The sequence below is a fragment of the Podarcis tiliguerta genome, assembly GCF_965153285.1.
Source record: "Podarcis tiliguerta genome assembly, chromosome: 4".
Taxonomy (NCBI): Eukaryota; Metazoa; Chordata; class Lepidosauria; order Squamata; family Lacertidae; genus Podarcis; species Podarcis tiliguerta.
The window spans coordinates 48,608,198-48,630,208 of record NC_139537.1 but is presented as its reverse complement, the minus strand read 5'-3'; the positions used below and the strand labels follow the sequence as shown (position 1 = coordinate 48,630,208).

The 22,011-nt window shown below is 39.4% G+C and overlaps 1 protein-coding gene across 1 annotated transcript in view; it reads left to right on the top strand.

Annotated features, from left to right (window-relative positions):
• ADAMTS5 (ADAM metallopeptidase with thrombospondin type 1 motif 5) overlaps window positions 1–10,646 on the top strand; it is a 50,529-nt gene extending 39,883 nt beyond the window's left edge. Inside the window, exon 8 of the mRNA XM_083438605.1 lies at window positions 1,406–10,646. Coding sequence (XP_083294731.1) covers window positions 1,406–1,976 — 571 coding nt within the window. The 3' untranslated portion in view covers window positions 1,977–10,646. The remainder of the gene's footprint in view (window positions 1–1,405) is intronic.
• Window positions 10,647–22,011: the final 11,365 nt, after the last annotated feature.

The window sequence follows — 22,011 nt, the reverse complement described above, 5'->3', positions numbered from 1 at the left end:
GCAGAGCTTCCACCACTAAGCTGCTTTCCACAAATTTTACACGAACAGAGATTTTGTTTTCACTCAAAGTTTTCTAAAGGCTGCTATATACCTACAGCGAAGGCATTTGTTATCGCCAAGTAAGTACGCCACTTGATTATGTTGGCTTGTTTGCTAGATATTCCTAGCTTTCTAATAGTATTTCTAATAACTGATTGGTGGGAACTACCTCACACAACCAAGTTACCACTGCTGTCAAACTCTGTATATTATACATTATCATATTATCAGTGTTAAATGTGCTAAACAAGTCACCTGAATGCCCTGCTTCAGATAAGCACTCTGACACTGAAGATGTGATAATCCTCATCATTATTGTTTTTGTGTGGATACTTCATCCTTTTTTTGTTCCTGACCAGACTGAGCAGTTCAACTATATTTCAAATTTCACATTTTAACTATATAAGACCTCACTTAATGTCAGGTTTCCTGTTATGAAACTCACTCATATATAACACAACTAACACATGAGATGAATAGAGTAATAATTCTTCAAAATAGAAATTATACTGTGTAAAATGTATTAATTAAATGTTACCACTAGAGATGAGTGAGCTTTCCAAAGTGGCTTTTGGATTAACTCATAAATTAATACTAGTCAGAAATGAATACTAATACAAAAAGATACTAGTCTCCAATATCAATAATAATATTTATTTTTCACAGGGATTATGAATGAAATAATCTAAATTAGTATTACTATTATTACTTTTGTGTGTGTGCATGTGTATGCTTAATTTTAATTTTCATTCAATTGTATTTTTTCATTTCTTTAAAAAGCAGGGGGAGAATCCGGGTACATTTTCCAAATTAACTCCACATCTTTTACCTGTCCCCATACAAGCTTGCACTATTAGTATCATTGTTTCATGACATTTAATAGGGGGAAATTAAGAAGACAGTGAAGCTGTATTTCTTCTCCCATTCAAATTTTAATATGAGGGTGGTTCTAGAGGGTGTAACCTTTACCTCTTCTTGGAAGTAATTTAACTTAGTTTAATTAAGCCCAGAAAAATCTTTCTGAAGCCTTTAATCATTTTCAATTAAGTTTTACTTAGACCTATAAAACTTAATGAACTACTTAGCTGTGTGGGTCTATGAGTAAAGTTTAGTTGACTATCACCCTATTTCTCGTCATCACGTTTGTGATATCGTATTTCAACAACTGCTGATAAAGTGGGATGCTTTCATTGGCTTCAACAGAATTTTAATTAGCTCATCTTCTATTGGAAATTAGAAAAGACAGATACATTTAACGCTAGACCCAGTTCATTGTCAGATAAGTGAACTACTACCAATGGCTTCAATAGGCTTCGAAAGACTATCCATTTCTTTCTCACTAACATGTACTTTTCTTACATTTCAGTAAGGGCTACACAGATATTGTGAAAATACCAGAGGGAGCAACACACATCAAAATCCGACAGTTCAAAGCAAAAGACCAGAGTAGATTCACAGCTTACTTGGCCCTGAAAAAGAAAAATGGTGAGTACCTTGTCAATGGGAAGTACATGATCTCAACCTCAGAAACCATCATTGACCTCAACGGAACTGTCATGAACTATAGCGGCTGGAGTCACAAGGACGATTTCTTGCATGCAATGGGACATACAGGCACGAAGGAGATCCTCATTGTACAGATTCTTGCAACTGACCCAACTAAACCATTGGACGTCCGTTACAGTTTTTATGTGCCAAAGAAGCCAACCCAAATGACAAACTCCGTCACCAGCAACAGCAGCAGTAACAAACTGGCAACGCCGCTCACCCAGCCCCAGTGGGTGACTGGGCCGTGGCTTTCTTGCTCTCGAACATGTGACACAGGCTGGCACACAAGAACTGTCCAGTGCAAAGACAGAAATGAAAAATTAGCTAAAGGGTGTCTTCTGTCTCAAAGACCTTCAGCATTCAAACAGTGCTTGCTCAAAAAATGTTAACCTGTGGTTCCATCGGCTTCTTAAAAAGGAGCCTCATTAAGTCGTAGTTGACATGTTGACATAAGGTCTACCCCGGCACAGAGAAAAGCCAACACTTCAATATGCTTTCATGTTGTCTCAAATTATGGGCAGAATCTGCCTATTTGGACCAAATGAAGATATGCACTGCTCTGAGTCACAGTGAGGTGATCTTGATATGTCAAAGGCACTAAACATTAGTCGCTACAAGCCCTTTGTATCTGCAAATAAGAAGAGGATAAACCAGTGAATCATCTCCCTTATCTCACCTACCTCTAACACAGTATGTCCTTAGACAACTTGTCATACTTACCCACGATACCACAATAGCTTTTTTATACTATTTGTAAATATCTCTGCTTTGGTATGTCACTTTATAATCACTTGATCATCTTGTGGAAGAACAAAGGCCTTTCTATACAACACAAGTGATTGACCAAAGTATGTCTGCAGCCATTGAGGACTCCACAATTTCAAAAATGGCTGTGGATATTTTACTGGAAAGTTAAAGAGCTTGCTGCTTTATTTAAAAAAAAAAATTAATTTTTGACAAAAGGAAATGCATTTCCATCCTAGGAATTTCCTGACAAGACTTTAGTTCTGTATTAATGCCTTTCTAACCAGATATTCTCATACAAGTGGACCTCTGCAGCAAAGAGAGAGAGAGCGAGCTGCTAGTATGTATCTTGAAAATGTAAAAGGGGGGCATACTTAATTCTGTTTTAGCAGATGAGAGGGTCATGATCCAGTCCCATATGTGCATCCTTCCACGTGCAGGGAGACAGTGTGAAGGAATTCTACATGTGGGAGCAGCACATATAAGAGAGTTTGGTGAGGCACTGGATCATGCCTTCAGTGTCTTCTATCTCAAATATTCTGATACCTGTTCACATCTTTCTTTTATTAGTTTCACAGTGGCTTCTACTGGAAATCTAACAATGTAGTGAATTTCTTATCTACTGAAGAAGCTATGAAGAAATCAAAATACATAGCATATGTTTCTTGCATGTAGCAATGTATTATCTTTTGGGATGCATTTTTACCACTCAGACAACCCCAATCCCAATGCACAGGCTCAGTTATGAACAAAGATATATTGTGCACAAACTGTCCCACTGTTGCAATGGAGCATGTGCAATCTTCTGCACATGTGGCTTGGGCCACTCCATTGAATTATTTCAGGTGCACCTCAAAACTCCCATACAATTGGGGGTGCCCATGCACAATTTGTTTTAATTAGTTAATTTTAAAACAAAAAAAACAAAACTATAAAATATATTTATTTTTTGTGACATTGCATATTTTTGTAGATTAAGGCTGCAATCCTATACCCACTTACTTGGGAGTAAGTCCCATTGAGTATAACGGGACTAGCTTCTGAGAAAATAAGCAAGGCCCACAATAAGTGATAGCTATAGTCAGTGCTTTTGGGGGGGATGCAGGGGTACACATACCCCTAAAGATTTTGTGACTATAAGTTTAGCCTCATTGAGGGGCAGTATTTCAATATGAGGAGGAAAATGAGAGTACCCCTAAACATTTTTTTTAGAAATAAAAAGCACTGGCTATAGTCAATATTCTGAAGAGTATTTCCACCAATAAAAGGGTGCAATTTTTTCCAGGGCATAGGCAAATAAATTTTCCATTTTAGAAAGGTAACATAAATACCTCGATCTGAAATGTGATGAAATTAATTGAATTTTGGATGATGTTTATATAACATGGAATATATATATATGGGTATAAAATCCCAGTAAAAGAAGATTGCCCCTCTGCTCCTAGTGCCTTCCACAAATATTGCAAGTATGGACAATTCTTGATTTTCCATTGCAATTTAGTTTTAGATTTCAGGGGAGTCAGGACTATATCTGAAAGTACCCAAGTTTAATTTTGATCTAAAGTATTTGCACTCCAGCACTAGTTCTGATGTTGTTCTGGAACAGTGGTTAGAATGCACCATTCTAAGCATTTATTTTCTAATGTAGGACATTTTAGGGCGAATAGATTGTTAAACCACTCCCATTTATATAGGCCAGGAGTAGGAAACCCTGTGGCCCTCTAGAAAACTATGTGTTTGCATTCCTGTTGGCACTCCAGAACCTGTGGCATTTCAGATATCTCTCACCATCCCTGATCATTGGACATATGAACTAGGGCTGATCAGGTTTGGAGTCGAACAACATCAGGAGGGCTATAGGTTGCCAACAAGTCCTGTTTACAGCTATTTCATTGCAGTACAGTAGTACTCCCATTTATAAGTAATTGCCTGACTTGATAAGACATTATCATCAATGATGATTGACAACTGCACTTTCACATCCAGGTCAGACAGATGCCCATTAGGACTGGTAGCGCAGAAGGCAGGGAGACCAACAGTAGACAGAGACAGAGCCAATGACTGGTGGAGCCAATGAATTCTCAGTATGTCTCTAGTCTCTTCTCTGTTGCATTATAAAATGGCAACACCAAGACTAACAAGGAGGAAGCTGACAGCAGCAGCACCCGCTGGACTGATTGTAAGAAGGCAGGCATTGTCCTAATTGCCCTAAAAGACCAGCCGAACAGATATGGGTTTGAAGAATGTAGGTGCATTTACTAGGTACATAATATGTTGATCCAAACAAACAGGCGTTTCCAGAAAACACATTGATCGATTAAAACAGCTGTTCTCCAGCACTGTTCTAGCATATGTAATTATGCATAGCTAGTTGTGGCAGGATATGGATAGGGTTGTGCATCCAGATGTGGATCAAAAAGTGCATCCCATCTATAGCATTGCAAGGTGAATTAGCAACATCCACATTCAAATGCATGCCTCCTTTTTATACCTGTAATTGCTGTCCAGAGAAAGAGTGCCACATATGAAATACACCTCTGCAGAATGCTTCTACCTGTGACTATAGGACTGGGAGAGATATCAGTTTAGTACATTCTTTCACCCACTTTCTGTTCCAAATTATAGAGGTCCCCTGACTTTAAACAGTTCTCATGCCATTAAACAAATTCTGATCTTATGTGCATAATCAAGGAGATTGAGCTTTTTATCTATAAAAGATGCAGCTCTTTCTTCAGTGATTTTCGGATGTGATCGGTTTTTTTAACTGAAAGAAAGGGCAGTGCAGAGATTTTAAAAAACCCAGGAAATGAACTTCAAGCTGGTGCCAATCTTCAACATTTAATCTTTTTATATTAACTGAAGAATCAATCAATTTGGCACCATGTCCAGGATCACCTTTCAGTACTTGCCTAAATTCTTTATGAGAAGAGGCCTGAGGTGCTTGAACATTATGGGTTATATCCAGGGCTTTTTCCAGCTGGAACTTGCTGGAACTCAGCACCTTTCAGGTGGGTGCCATTGCCATTATAAGGCAACAAGGGAGGCGTTCATGGTGAGTTTTAGCACCTCTTTTTCTAGAAAAAAAAAGAACTGGTTAGATCAGTGAATCAATGCTCCTATATTCTAGGGTTGATGAACCTGTAGCCATCCAGACGTTGTTGGACTTCAGATCCTATCAGCCCCAACTAGCATGGCCGTTGGTCAGGGATGAAGGAAGTGATAGCCCAACAACATGTGTAGGGCCACAGGTTTCCCATCCCTGCCTTACACTCTAGTTTTCCCAAGCAATAGTATAGGAAACTTTTAACTGAAAGTAGTCCCTTCAAGAACAGGAAAGGGAAAACTCAAAAGAAGCAACTGAACCCAGTAAGCTAAATGCAGAGATGGTGTACATACATGTAGAAGTATGTGCGATTGAGTTCCATGAAGCCAACTTCCTAGTAAGCGTGTTTAGGATCACTGTCATCATGGTCTAAGTTACATGGGCACATGTAAATTACTCAAACTCAGGTAAAAGCATGGAAATAAACTGAATTTTAGTTTCCTTATCATAGCATGATTCTAGGACATATGTGACATATGGTAAGCACATTACACTTTGGCAAGAAATAAAAAAGGCAAAATTAAGGAGAACTGTGTGTTTGCCCTTTTCCTACACCCTCCCTCCCTCTCTTGCTCTCTTCCGCATTGCTTTCCGCACTCATTAATGTGAAACTGGTGCCAATTGTGTCACTTTATAGTTTCTGACTATGTTTGAAGCAGGTCAGTGCCAGAGACTCAAATCTAGTCACCACCTGATGTACTGTTTGGTTATTCAGATTTTCTCTGAGAATTCTACTAGCTTGAATGGGAGCGTATCCACTGCTAAAATCACAACTGGTGCCATGATTCAGTGCATCTCTGTACAGTGAAGGCTAACTTTCCAAATAATCCTCTACACTAGAAAGCTGTAATCCTCAAACCACATGCTGTCACTGTATGAAACCTACTGGGTGGTTTAAAGATTGAATAAGGCTGAATGGAGTAACTTTTCCATGGAAATAGTTTATCCTATGGGGAGGGAGTGGGGAATGATGTTGGTAACTGATCACAGATGTAAGAAGAAAAAAAGAAAATTTAAAATTTAAAAAACAAAAAAGTAAAAAAGCAACATAGCACTGAAAATAAATAATTTATTGTTTTTACAAATTGGTATGTGAATGGATGTAATGAATTTATTTATTCTTATTTAACATGAAATGCCAATTGTGAAAATTCTTCTATATTTAAATTGTTTTGCTATCACTTCTTTGTCTGTCTTTCCCTCTTGTTTTCCTTTAATTTATGCCTTATATTTGAATGGAAAGTACTATGTGAATTTATCAGCACGCAGCACTGGTTGCTTTTATATTGTTTTTCTTTGATTTATCTGGAACGCGTGTGTATGTGAATGTGGTGCATGCATGTGAGAGTATGGTTAATAGTACAAATAAATATACTTGGGTGAATGGCTGTGCGAGTGTTATCACATATATAAACATACAGAATGCACATGCATCCATACAGATATGTGTCTGTATATGTATACTGATATATTTTGTAACCATGGCTTTTCTTTTCCTTGCAACTACCTTGCATTGCATTATTTTCAAAGCTTGTAGTTACAGGGTGCAGTCACAGGTTTAAGTATTGTATAAGAACCTTCTCCCATCACCATATTCTTGTACCTCCATCTACCCAAGGCCTGATTTCAAACAATATTTCTGCAGCTTCCTCTATAGCTTCCTTTGGGATGTCATGGGGAAGCTGTTTGTGCGAAGTAACTCTCTTTTGGTTCCCCTTTAACCATACCTGCAGCTTCTTTGAAAATGATGGGTTTTGGTGTTTTGACATTAGTGGGCCCCTTACCATAAATGGCTTCCCATGTAGGTGGTATCTAGGCAGTTCCCCATTTAATTTGTAGTTGTGCTGCAAAAATAATGTCTGGGTTTGTCTTGCAAGCTCACTTTGATCTGTTTGCACTAGTGGTATGACAAACTAATCACACAAACCATTTTCCATGGGTAGAAGGCTGCCAGAGAAAAAGCATAGTTAGCACAGAGATGGCAATCAGTCTCATTCATTTGATATCTCATGTTACGGACAGCCAAGAGCCTCAAAATCAATAGGGCCTAAGCATATATCCAACATTGTAATACATGTTTATTTCAGTGGGACTTGAATAAGGCTGTAGTAAATAGCTGCTGGTTCTAAAATGCACTTCATGTGCACAGCCAGGCGTCTGATTCAATGTTCTTTGCATTTTGAGCTGAACACGCATATATCCTAAAATACATGGTTCATAATCTAGTGTGCAAAGGTATGATGGGGCACCTGAGGTTTTCTGGAGACTCCACAGTACCAAAACCCAGAACCAAATGGGTTTCTCTCATCCATCCACTTTCCCACTGCTTCTAGTGAAGCAGTATATACAAGAGCTGTTTCTCTTTCTTCCTGCAAAGAGCTTCAGGTAACCTGAAGATTGGGGAAAACATCATTAGCTCAGCCCCAGAGAAGCAAGTACTAGCTTTGGCATGTCCTCAGTGGAAGCAGAAGCCTGAGGATGAAGAAAACATACTGGGTCACATTTCTGGATATGAAAGTACCAATGCATTGAGAATGCAAAAGCAACTAAATAAATCAATATTACTGAGGCAACTGGCTTGTGAAACCAACTTTTCATAAACCATACTGTAAATCCTGCAATCCTAAGCCTATTTACCTGGGAGTAAATCCTATTTAACTCAATGGGACTTCCAAGTAGGAATGTATAAATTACACTGTCAGTCTGGATTAATCTTACAACCACCTTACTTGTTTAAAGGCCCCTTCAGTGGTGCATATCAGAAACACAAAACAAAAATTACACCAACCATATTAGTGATTCTGAAATGTATTTAATCTCTTCAGGTTGGAAGCCATTGTCTTTTGCCAACTAGTAACAGATGGTTGTTCCATCCAAACGGTTACAACAGATTACTGGTGCATCCAGCTACAACATCTGAAACATTTTTAATAGCCAAAAGTCCTAGGAGCTACCACTATTGCACATATATAACAACAGGTGCATTTTGTGAAGTAGCTGAAGAAACCAGATGGCTTCACTAGACGCACAACAGAAAAGTTCAGACACTTATTTAATACTATGAATAATTCCACGCTGATCATTTTGCTGACAATTCTTCCAAAACAAGTTTTTCAATTGCCCTCTTAACAATAGCATGGTAGAAATATGTAATGCCATCTATTTATGAGAACTTTTTTCCAGTAGTTCAGGAATTCTAGCAACCACCCTGCACAGCTATATAGTGAGAGAAAGAGCGCAATACCAAAATTTCAATCTAGTTACAAAGCATTTTTCAGTATGTAGCATACAAGTTAAGAAAGTGTGTGTCTTTTATTAGCTTTCCCTTCTATGTACCATTTTATGTTGTTTTCCAACTGCTACTCAGTCAGTTTCACAATTCAGTTGTTTTAGCCCTAGCAAATGACTTCTGATGTTCAGGTTTCACCGCAGTACTGGCCTATTGGTTACTTTTATCCTTGAATGTGTAAACTCAGTTGCTTTAGAATGTGAAAAACATTCAGGGGCAGGCACTCTCAATTCTCATTACTTTTAACTCAATAACAAATTGGGAAATAAATGTTCATGTCTGTTACACTGGATTCAGTGAAGCAATCTAAGCAGGTCTGTTGTCTATTGTAACAGGTGACTGCTACAGATTAACACCCCAAAAATACCAGATATTTTGCTAGTAACTTGTAGTCAGAAATCACTTAGCCTAATGCTCCTGCTCCCTGAACTCTTAATTCAAAGCTGAGATGTAACAAACGAATGCCGGAAAATGTGTTTTCATGCCAGCTAAAGACATTTATGTACAACTAAATAATTAGATGTGTGTGTGTGTGTGCAGATTCATGTATCTGTATAAAATACGTGCTGTATATGGATAATCAAGGAGATCAACATCAGCCTTCACCAGCTTGGAACCCTCTACCTGTTTTCAACTACAGCTCCCATCAGTCCTAGTCATCCCAGCCAATGGGATGGGAGTTGTAGTTCAAAATATCTGAAAGGCACCAAGTTGCCAAAGGCTGGCCTATTTAATTATTGGGTCCATAGTGTGCATTTATTACTTCCACTGCATCAGTCTATAGCCAGAATAACTTCACCAGAGGTAACAATTTACATAATTATATATGTGAATTTAACGCAAAATACACCAAATTTGATATATTATACTATAAAACATGATGGCACTTCACAGCAAAACCCATTCAAAACACATGGTAAACTGCCCCATCGAATGCTATACTAAACATCCGTGCACCAGAGAAATGTTGGTTCAATCAATTTTAACCTTGCTACAGATAAATAAACTTTGGGGTGGGGGAGTGAACAAACATGTAAGAGAGAAAAGGCTGGGCTACACTAGGACTCCATAGAATAATAATAAAAAAAAAAAACTAGCAGAGATCTTGCTGTTGGAAGATGACTTAAAAGCCAGTAGGTTCGGTCTGGCTGTACCAACAGGACACATTGCACTAAAATACAGGCAGCCAGTGTGCTCCATGGCCCTGCTTGACACAATTTCTGGCACACATACCAAGAAAGTTGGCCATCATGGCACTAAACCACCACAGCTTTTGTTTTTCCTTTAAAGGATGAAGGAAAACTCCACAACTGCTCTGAGCAATGAATTCCACAGGCCAACTGTCCTTTACTTATAAAACCTTGTTGCATACTGATTTCTCTTTACCCTTGCCTCCCTGCAGTGTTTTCTGTATACTAAACATGTCTTTTGACAGTGCAGTGACCAAAGCTGGACAGTAACTCCAGCTGAGAACCAATACTGCTAACTATAATGGTGCTATAAACTCCTGGGTCTTTCATATGAATCTGCTGTTAATGCCAACCAAAATGATTTTTATTTTTTTGCATTTCCTGGCCTTATAGTAAACACCTCATTATTGAATGTTAGTGTGGCCATTGTGTTCTGTAATACCTTGCACTAGATGTTTTAGACATTTATTGGTAATGTAAGTACACCTTAGGAAACTGATGTGTGTGTTGCCAGCTTTTTGTCTTTTGTTGGAAAAATGCCTTACCATAGTGAATTAACACTGGAGAACACTACAGTGTCAGCCATTGTACAAGATTTGTACTGTATTATGAAACATTAAAGGCCAGCGCCTTGAAGCTATACAACTATGATGACCAATGTATAAGAGACCAGTTGTGATCTTAACTGATTTTGTGGCTTCAGTTGAAGTAATAAACTGTGTCATGGGCTTGACTAGTTCCTGTAGATTTTGTCTTTCCATTCCTCCAACCAGCAGCCTTAACCAGAGACTGGGTTGTTTCTTTTCTGCAAGGTTCAGTGAGGTGGCTGTTCATGTACATAAATAGATGTGCATTAAAAAACAGCTGCTTTTTACTTATCGAAGGAGTTGAGGGAGGTGCACCTAAGTTCCACACAGTGCAAATGGTTTATCAGTATAACTTTCCTTAGGTCTTGTGTGAGTGCCTGGAGGTGGTTGGAGGTTGGATGGCGGCTAACAGATTGAGGTTGAATCCTGACAAGACAGAAGTACTGTTTTGGGGGGACAGGAGGCGGGCAGGTGTGGAGGATTCCCTGGTCCTGAATGGGGTAACTGTGTCCCTGAAGGACCAGGTGTGCAGCCTGGGAGTCATTTTGGACTCACAGCTGTCCATGGAGGCGCAGGTCAAATCTGTGTCCAGGGCAGCTGTTTACCAGCTCCATCTGTTTTTTTTTAAATGATATTTATTAAAAGTTTTATAATTACAGAAGAAAAGAAACAAAAAGGAAAAACACAGTATATATATAAAAAAGAGGGGGGGGAATAAAAAAATTAAGAAATACATCAAAAAAGCAAAAAAGAAGACAATACCTCCACCCAACTAGAGAACAAACAAAAACATTTAAAAACACACCCATTTTTCACATCTCTATCCTTTACCAGCTCCATCTGGTACGCAGGCTGAGACCCTATCTGCCTGCAGACTGCCTCGCCAGAGTGGTGCATGCTCTGGTTATCTCCCGCTTGGATTACTGCAATGCGCTCTACGTGGGGCTACCTTTGAAGGTGGCCCGGAAACTACAACTAATCCAGAACGCGGCAGCTACACTGGTGACTGGGAGCGGCCACAAGACCACATAACACCGGTCTTGAAAGACCTACATTGGCTCCCAGTATGTTTCCGAGCACAATTCAAAGTGTTGGTGTTGACCTTTAAAGCCCTAAACGGCCTTGGTCCAGTATATCTGAAGGAGCGTCTCCACCCCCATCGTTTTACCCGGACACTGAGGTCCAGCACCGAGGGCCTTCTGGCGGTTCCCTCACTGCGAGAAGCCAAGTTACAGGGAACCAGGCAGAGGGCCTTCTCGGTAGTGGCGCCTTCCCACCAGATGTCAAAGAGAACAACAACTACCAGGCTTTTAGAAGACATCTGAAGGCAGCCCTGTTTAGGGAAGCTTTTAATGTTTGATGTATTTTAATATTCTTTTGGAAGCCGCCCAGAGTGGCTGGGGAAGCCCAGCCAGATGGGCGGGGTATAAATAAATTATTATTATTATTATTATTATTATTATTATTATTAGTGGTAGTAAAGGGGGTAAAGAAACTCAAAAATATTTGAAATCTTCACTCACTACCCCTGAATTCATAATGATGTTGTTCTTCAAAAGGTTTTTAGCTGATATCTAGATGAGAAGCTTACAAATTCAATGAATATTAATGAGAAAGGGCAAAATTTTATTTCCCCCCCCCCCCCAATTGCTCTCTCTCCATTCTGGAATGTTGTGTTGTTCTTCAACAGATTTCATATTTGGGGTGGATATATATTATATATAGTCAGAAAATAGCAAAGTAAATGGCCCCCCGAATCTGCCTACATAGTTTTTAATACAGCTGTCCATGTGCAGCTACTTTGAGCTATAGTATGATGGCACAAGAGAGAGACACAGATAGCCTACCAAACAATGATTTTCTTCCACACAGCACTGAAAGCTTTGATTTGCCCAGGAAAGTAGTCCATAGAGAATATTTTACTGTGCTGCAATATTTTTTCCAAAAATAACAGGGTTACACCTATGCAATGTGGGTTGAGTAAAAATTCTTTCCCAAGTCCCAGTTCTATTTATGTGGCAAATTGAGAACTGCTACCCATCCAGTTGCTTTCAAGCCAGCATCTCATTTGAAGTCGGTGTTGTCCTTTTTAGTTACAGCCCTGTTCATTCCTTATAATAAGGAGGAAATGGAAAGAAGAACAGCTGCCTAGGGTCTTGTTGCAATCGCCACATATTATCTATACCTGTGGATACAGCTTCCTTTGATAGGAATCTAAGCTATGAAAAGATTTTGAGAGAAAATACCAGGAGGACATTGCATTCCAATACACAGAGCTATAAATCTGGCTTCCCCTCTTCAACAGAAAAAAAGGGAAATCGTGGGTGGTGTTTTTCATTTTTATATTATTATTTTTTTGTAAACCGCAGTCTCTTGAAATCAGTAGTCAGATGTCAGTGTGGGTTTTTCTTTCCCTTGAAATACTAAATGCTTTTGGAGTTAGTTCATTTTCTATACCTAAATGTTTGCCCCAAACGTAACTGAAAGTTAAAGCAAATGTGTTTAACAATACCCCAGTGGTGTTCTTTTAAAAGACAGGTGGGTAGCTGTTTTGGGATAGAAAAAATTAAGAAGAAAAGGAAAGGAGGTATTTAATCCTTCCTGCATGTCAAATCTCACCCACAAAGACATCCCTCCTCCCTCTCATACACACTCCTGTTTCTAAACATTAGTGAAAAGGATACATGTGTGTTTCTAGAATGTGGGGTGGGTGAGGTGGTTTGATGTTGATGGGGAAAGGGTTTTTTAAAAGGCTTGGGTTGGAACCCCTTTTTTCTGAATTTGTCTAGTTTTTGTCCAGGCCGTCACATCTCTAATAACAAATAAATTGCAATGCAGTATTGCCAATGTAATAACACCACCTACAAAATATAAACATTATTTTAGAGAGCTGTCAAAAAGGCTGTGGACATGGAAACAAAGTCCTCTGGGGAGTTCTGCTTCTGCTTCTACACTTTTGTCATCCCTCTCCTCCAACAGCCTAATGGATAGCTGCTGCTACAAGTTCTGCTCACATTAAAGACAAGATTAGAAGTAATGGCTTCCAGAGTATGGATTCACCCAGCTGATCATGCAAATCGTTGTCATTTATTTACAAACCACTTTTTCATTTAAGAAAGACCCACAAAGTGCTGGACAATGTTAAAAGATAAGGCAATAAAAATACAAGATGCAATACTGAGACCCTAGTGTGTTTATTATTTACTAAATTTCCATATCACCCTTCATCTGAGGATCACAGGATGGTTTACATTATAAAACCACAAAAATAACCATAGTAACAAACAAAAGCAATAACCACCCCCCACACACTTTAAAAGGCAATAGATGGTTTAATTACCCAAAGGCCTGGGAGATGAATGTTTCTGCCTGGTGCCTGAAGATATGTAACGCTGGCTCTAAGCATACTAACTTTAGTAGAAGACAACATTAAATAACAAAGACAAGGCATTTGTCCTGAACTGAAATGGTTTGGCCCTACTTTCTTGGAGTATAGTCACTTAACTTGCTGCATATACCTGTACAGCTGGATGCCGGCCTGCTCATCTTTTTGGCCAAACTCCTGAATGTGGGTGTTCTGTTGTCACATGCAGTACGGTTTGTTATCTCTGCATCATCATCTTTTTTGCCCCTTCAAATAAACAGTTATGTGCTGATGTGCACATAAAATAGAACTACGATTTGATTTCTTGACCTGCAACAATATGCAGCAGATCTAATTCCCGAGACACATCAAATGGAAGCAAAATGGCTGAATAACTCAAATCACATGACGACCTACTTTCAACCACTAATTGGCTGGAATGTTTTCATGAAACTTAGGAATTTTCCTTTAGAGCTGTCTTAATATACACACATTCAAATACTAAGTAGCAAAAGGTTTTCCTGTCAGTATTTAGAAACATTCACCTCACCAACTTATGCCAGCATCCCTATTTATTAACAGGTTCCTCATTCTGTTAACTCCAGTGCATTCTCCCCAATGAGAGCACATCTCCCTCAGCACGCTCTTTCCAAGTTGCCTGCTAATCCAAAAACAAATTCATAGGACAAACCACCTACACTCCACTTCAAAATGCCTTTTGTGCAACATCCTCAGATACTTTTACCCCCAGCTAGAAAGGACCTCTCTCCCCACCCACATTTTCAAGGGCCAGGCCTTGTGCTTTTCCAAGGCTGTGGCTCACAGGACTGGGCAAGTCTGAAATATTTTATTTGACAATAACAGTAGCAGCAGCTATTCCAGTTTTATCACCCAACCCAAATATCATTCCTATTTGGAATTACTGTCCAGTTACATATCCAGATATCAGCCAAGGCAACTTGTTGCGAAACTAGCAGTCCTAGTAGTTAAACAAATTTCTCGAGAAGGCAGTAACACTTACTTTTCATATCTGTAGAAATGTCAAGCTTTCAACACTATAGGGATCAAAGCCGAACTTAATTAGACAAATAAAGTTATTTTCTCTTTAACTGAACTGTGCAGTATGGAGACATGCATACAGCTGATGCACATGTAACACATTTCCCCAAAGTACCCTGGAACTGGAGTTTGCTAATGGTGCTGGGAATTGTTACTCAATGGGGAGCAAGCTACAGTTTCCAAGATTCTTTGGTGGACACCATGTTTATATTAAACATTCGGTGTACACCAGTAAAAGCAGAATAGTTTTCTACAATTATATTTCATGCACTAAGCCACTGTTTTTACTATTTTAAAATCTGTTCTCCATGATCTTGTTTTATTTTGCATTTGCCTCAAAGCATACAATAAAAACATTGTTTTTGGAAAGTCATGAAAAAGTACATTAATAAAATTGGGAGGGCCCTCTTAGTTAAATATATAGCCAGACCAACTTTTTGTCATTTTTGTTACAAAAAAAACCTTGTTTATACTTTTCAGGCCAGGCTATTTTAACACATCTGTTTATTCATCTGACATCAACATGAAAGGTAAAAATGTATGTACATTTGTAAAGCAGATTTTTGTTAAACGCCTTTGGATGTTTCTGTTCAAAATGTTTAGCACATCTGATTGGAATCTGCACATGCTGACTACAACAGTAGCAGGGCAATCCAAACCTTCTTTGGGACAGTTCTGGCAACTCAGCCATCCTCCTCCCGGCTTCTCATTTCGTCCTCATTTCGTCTCATCAGTCGTCCTTAATGTTGTACCCCACTTTTCGACTGATTTTAATGAATAATGGGTCACCTAAATGATTGATTAAACTAAGAGGATAAATGGCTCATTTCAAGGTAGTAGTTTAAAGCAATGCATAGGAGTGAGTTTAACACTCGTTGCTGATGTAGCTGCATATTCATGGCATCACACCAATCTGGAGATGTTACTTCAGAATCAACTATATTATACTACATTGTGTTGCAGGTTGTAGCCATCAACACATGGAAGAGAGTCAATCCAAGCACTGAGGCACACTAACAATTGTTTTGTATTTGCTCTCTCCCCAAGTTGCCTGATGACAGGCTGATGATGTAAGCTAAGATACATTGAGGTGAATTTAGATTTCTTATATTCATTGAAAATATAGTTCATTTTGTTCTCCCACAATGTAGTTATTCTTTAGAGTATCAATGACTTCTATATTAGACCTATTGCAAAGGACCACATGAGGGAAATACATGCAATTCTCATTATGGGAAAGGATAAGAGGAAAATAGAAGCTATTTCCCTTACTGAAATTAGTGGGAGAGTCTAAAGTTCATCAAAATATTCACTCCTAGAAAAGTAGAACATGCATTTCCAAATCTGTCATTTTCCAAGAGGACTGTTTAAATTGTATTGGTTTACCACCTGACAGCTGAGACTGTGATTAGAACGTTTAATTCTAAGCTGGACTTTCCAACAGATCTAAAAATTGTCTCATTTGCTCAAGAAGCTCAGAATGGAGAAATGACAGGTAACTGGTACCTTCCCCTCTACTTAGGCTTGCCATACATCAGGAAAATTCTTGACATGTCCCGGTTTTCAGGTGTAAAAATGGCACCAGGGAGGAATTTTGCCAAATCTACAAAATGTCAGGGAAAACCCGAATGTATGGCAACACAGTGGGAAAAGCAGCAGAAACAGCTCAAAAATCATAAAATCACTATTTTGTGGGTGCCAGAAATTTTACTTTTTGAAATACAGTGGTACCTCTGGTTAAGAACTTAATTCGTTCCGGAGGTCCGTTCTTAACCTGAAACTGTTCTTAACTTGAGGTACCACTTTAGCTAATGGGGCCTCCCGCTGCCACTGCATGATTTCTGTTCTCATCCTGAAGCAAAGTTCTTAACCTGAGGTACTATTTCTGGGTTATCAGAGTCTGTAACCTGAAGCATCTGTAACCTGAAGCGTCTGTAACCCGAGGTACCACTGTATGGCAACCCTACCTCTACTGAAAGCCAGGCCATTTCCCTTAGCACCCTTCTAGAAAAGCCAAAACAAATAGTGTTTTCCAAGCAACAAAACCTGCAGCTGGAGTGCAATGAAAATGTGACAATCCTCAAGCAGAAGCACAGAACTGTAAACAAGGACTTCTAGATCCCTCACCCAAGTGCAAAAGAACAGCTATGGTTGCAATCCTCACCCCAATGAGAACTCACTTGAGAGAACCCCATCAACTGCAGCGGACCCTACTTCTGAGTAAACACAGGATTTCAAGGTACAACAGGTGTCTTACAATCACAAACACACACACATCATCTCTAAAGGCTGTTAGATCCATTATCCACCAAAAGGGTGCCAGGAACAGTCTGTTTGGGCAGCACTTTAGGCTTTCCAGTTGCTACTGATTAACATCCATCTCACAAGCCCCCTTCACATCTTAGTACACTACCCAACTGTTTTGTCTGTGGTACATAGGCTGTAGTATAAAGCAATTTAGAACACTTAGTGGAGCCCTCCACATACCATATGCACACAAAGACCAGGAAGGCAGGCTGCCCTGCTGTACCCAAACCATCTATAGATTAATGTCACTGATTAAAAATCACTTTAAACAAGGATTGAAACTTGAAGTTCATTCAGTCCTAGTGTGAACATATTCCTGATAGTCAAAATATTAAGCATGCCTGAAGGAAGTGAGGTTCACATGACAAAATGAGAACTCTCATATTACCAGACATTAATCTTCAGACAAATGCTACAGCTAAGAATGTAAGCTGGAGGCTCATCAAAGGGGGAAATACATCAACATTATAGTATCTGTTAGCAGAACAATCTCTACTGATGGATCAGAGTCACTGTGTAAATAGATGAAGGACAGCTGACCTGGGTCCACAGGACTAGTCAAAGCAACTGTTAGTGTCAAGCAGACATTAATTTTTTTCCAAGCATCTAGGATCTAAGAAAAGAGGTAGAGATAAGGTAGAGTATTGCATGATTATACGCTTTGAAAAATCCTTATGCTGATAGAATTTATAACAGGATCATTCTAAAGCTGAAAGACAAACTGAAATTAAAGTTCATTAATTAAGGCTAGTGGGCTATCTACTAACGTGTGCATCCTGCAAAGTTTATCAGAGAAAAATAAGGTATTAGCTTCAGGGAAATAGATAGCTACCTGATACTAGATCAGCTGAATATTGCCTATTTTGACTAGCTGTAGCCCTCCAGGATTTCAGACCTGGGTCTCTCGCAGCTCCACCTGGAGATGTTAGGGAATGAACCTGGGACTTTCTGTTCTCTCCTAAACTGAAGAATCAGAATATAAGTTATCTTATAATGAGGCAAAAAACTAAATGAACGACTTCACCTATCTGATGAAAACTCTTACCTCAAATGAACAGTAGTAGCCAGAAGGACAATTTATAGCTAAAATTGGCAGGAGAGGGGAAAAACCTCTCCTATCCACGTAATGTGCTCATGAACTGGATTGGACCGCTGCACAGCTGCTTTGTCTTGAAAATGAGCATGACCGAGATTTAGCATGCTTAACATAACATTGTTTCCTATTTGTTCCCTAATGCAACACCTAATGCAACATTGTTCCCTAATGCAACACTTGCAGATGAATTTTCAGCTACTACCTAACTTCCACAGCATTAAACCAACATTAACATTCAACAAAGCTAATACCGTATCAAAATGCACACCCCTATTTTCAAACCGATGAGCATGCACGAACGGTAAATAGCCACATCTACAGAACTGGTAAATCTACTCAAATGTTTTGGAATATTTCCTCATCAAAATGAGCAGTTGCCTGATCTAAGTGAGCCATCTGGTGGTGTGTATTCTCATTTATATTCTCTCTTCTGTTTTTTCCAAAAATAAGCTAAATGGGTAGGCACATTTCTAAATGGGTATGCATCTAGTAAATAGAATGCCACAACCACCACTTTAGTCACAATTGCCTACATATTTGTCCACTGTGGTTTCAGACCACTTTGGACATGCAATAATTCCACATAGAAAATGTACTAAGCTTCAACTTGACACCTGAATGTCTTGTGAGACCTTACATTCTGCTTACACCAAGCAACTCCACAAACTGCACAGATAGAAAGTTGGTTTATAAAACCATTTTTGGGTAGGAAAACTGGCACTCACTATCCATATGACAGTATCAGAGAAATTTTGGATGGAGCAAAATAGTATCATAAAAGATGCAAGCTCAGTGAATAAAAATGCCCTGGCATGACACCTGAAAAAATGATAATGATGGCACCAGGCATTCCTCAAAGTGGGGTGGGGGTGGGGATGGACACTACTGATAAGGCCTGTTCTCTTGTGCTTGCCCTCCACACCTTCCTTGGGTGTGCAGAAGGGTTTCTGCATAAGATCGCAGGCTGGTTCATATGGGGAGATTTGGGTTAGCTAAACTATTTCAGGCAAAAGACTACATTGAGCCATGACCAACCCTCCAAAAGTCCCATTGCAAAATAACAAACAAACAAAAAAAGAGCCTGGCAGAAATGAAAAAATTGGCATGAAGCAGAAAATGAATACCATTTTAATTAAATGCTGAATGCATACATTAACTTACGCCCTCAGTTCACCCTCTTCCTTCATTGGCCCATTAATGATTAGTCCATTAGCCCCCTTCAAACTTTATTTTTATCCAAGTCGCTCTATTCCCATCCTTAATCCTTCCAAAATCATTCCATTTGTATTTTATTTTATTTATTTTAGCTGATTATTTTAATTATTCTGTATCCCATCCAAAGTCAGCTGGTCCATCCTTTAATCCACTGCCTCAAGACTCCATTAAGTGAATTAGGGAGCTGCCCCCCCCCCTCGTTGCTCCAGTGAAGCAAGGATTTGCTGAGCAGTAGGGCCATCAGCCATATTCGCAGCTGGGTTGCACACACTGACTAAGGAGGGAGGCAGGGTGATCACCTTGTGAGCCTGGAGCTGATGCAGCAATTGAACTCAAAGCTGTCACATGACAGGATCAGAAGCAGTCCAGCCCAGAGCCCAAGAAGCCCCACTGTGGAGTGTTCTATTAACTGCTGCTGGCAGGGATCTCACTAGCAGTGGGACTGAAAATCAACCCCACTCCCAGCCAGGTGCAAAGGGGCAGAGAAGGTGGACTGTTCAGCCTGATCCAGACTAAACTACTTGAACTTAGTTCCCGCCATCAATGGGACTAAAGCCATACTAACAGTGCAGGCGCATACAGTGGTGCCTCACAAGACGAAAAGAATCCGTTCCGCGAGTCTCTTCGTCTTGCGGTTTTTTTCGTCTTGCGAAGCAAGCTCATTAGCGGCTTAGTGGATTAGTGCTATTAGCGGCTTAGTGGATCAGCTGTTAAGCGGCTTAGCGGCTTGGGAAAAAGGGGGGGGGGAGAGGAAAAAAACCCCGCAGGAACTCGCAAGACATTTTCGTCTTGTGAAGCAAGCCCATAGCAAATTCGTTTTGCGAAGCACCTCCAAAACGGAAAACCCTTTCGTCTAGCGGGTTTTCCGTCTTGCGAGGCATTCGTCTTGCGGGGCACCACTGTATATGTCTACTTGAATATCCCACTGGGATGGATGGGTTGACTCCCAAGCAAGTGGATACAGAGTTTCAACCTAAAGATGGAATCCCATGCTCACTTACTTTGGAGAAACCCCCACTGAATGCAGTGGGAATTTCTTCAGATTACCCGTGTAAAGGACCTAAAAGAACACTCCTTCGGTAGCAGTGAAACTGAGGGTTGATCTTCTTCTTGTCCCCACTTGGACCCATGCCTAGAAAGTGTGAGCCAAGCTGAAAACCACTTGGACCCGTAATTTTTGGCATGACACAAGCAAAAGTGTGAATGAGCCTTAAATTCCAATAGTACATTTTAAAGTGACGTATAACCCTGAGGTCTTTTTATAACAGCCATCTACTTTATTAGACAGGTAAAACACTTGTCTGCTAATATGAACTTTACCCAATTGCTTGACTAACAAAATGCAAGGTTTTCTGCACATCCCAATGGCATGTTTTTCTCCAATTTACAGCACAATCCTATGCATGTCTTCTCAGAAGTACCCATTGATTTCAATGGGATTTCAATTTGCTACTCAGCCTTAAAATACCAAGCAGAAAAAGAAAACTGCCTCTTAAGTGTGTCTACATTCCTAAAATTATTCATCAGATACTATACAAACAGTGTGACAGTGTTAAACAAACTGTTGTAATAAAATACTGAGTCCATAGAACAAAATGTGAATGCTTCCACTAACTTCAGCTCAGCATCTATTGCAGCAAACGCTATTAGAAAGTAATCTTTGATAGCAGAGTGCCACCTGGTGGAGAAACTGATAGCTTTTTAATGTCAAAAAGTTTAAGGTGGTCTGTATCTTTCACACCAGCCTCCAACACACACACACACACACACACACACACACACGTGCTTACGTGCACACAGACACACAAGTAGTGTTGAAGTTATACAAGATAGCATTAAAACTGTGTTGTCACCTATGTAAATTAAGCTTAACCAGTGGAGGGGTGTATTTGCATACAGAAGGGCTTAAATTACCATTACAACTTAAAAATACTTGCAGCTGCAGCTAAGTGATTACAATAGCAATCTAATAATTCTACAAGTATAGATAATGTTGTCTTTTACATGATGTAATTCATTGTTCTACTTTAACAGAAGGAAGTACATTTCTTAGAATAATACTTCCTTAGAATATAAACTTGAATACACTTGTTTCCAAGTAAGTATGATTAAGACAGCAACCAAAGGCTTCAATATATACTTGTTTGGGCATAAATCTTATCAAACTTACAATGACTTCCTTCCAAGTAAAAGAGACACAACATTTTAAATGATGTAATGCACAGAAAGCATATGGACAACCAACAGCCGGTTTTATTGAAAGCACAATGCTCATTTTGAAATAAACTTGCTGTTTCACTTTCCCAATATATACTGGGGGATTCCAGAGGGGATTTTTCACATACACCCATTGTACCAGTGTCTTCCATTTGGAAGGTCTTCTACATTTCTACCATGATTCAGGTTTATCTGGTTGTGAAATAGTTCTAGTCTAGTAATGTCCCTTGGCTCAGTGTAAATATAGTGGTGT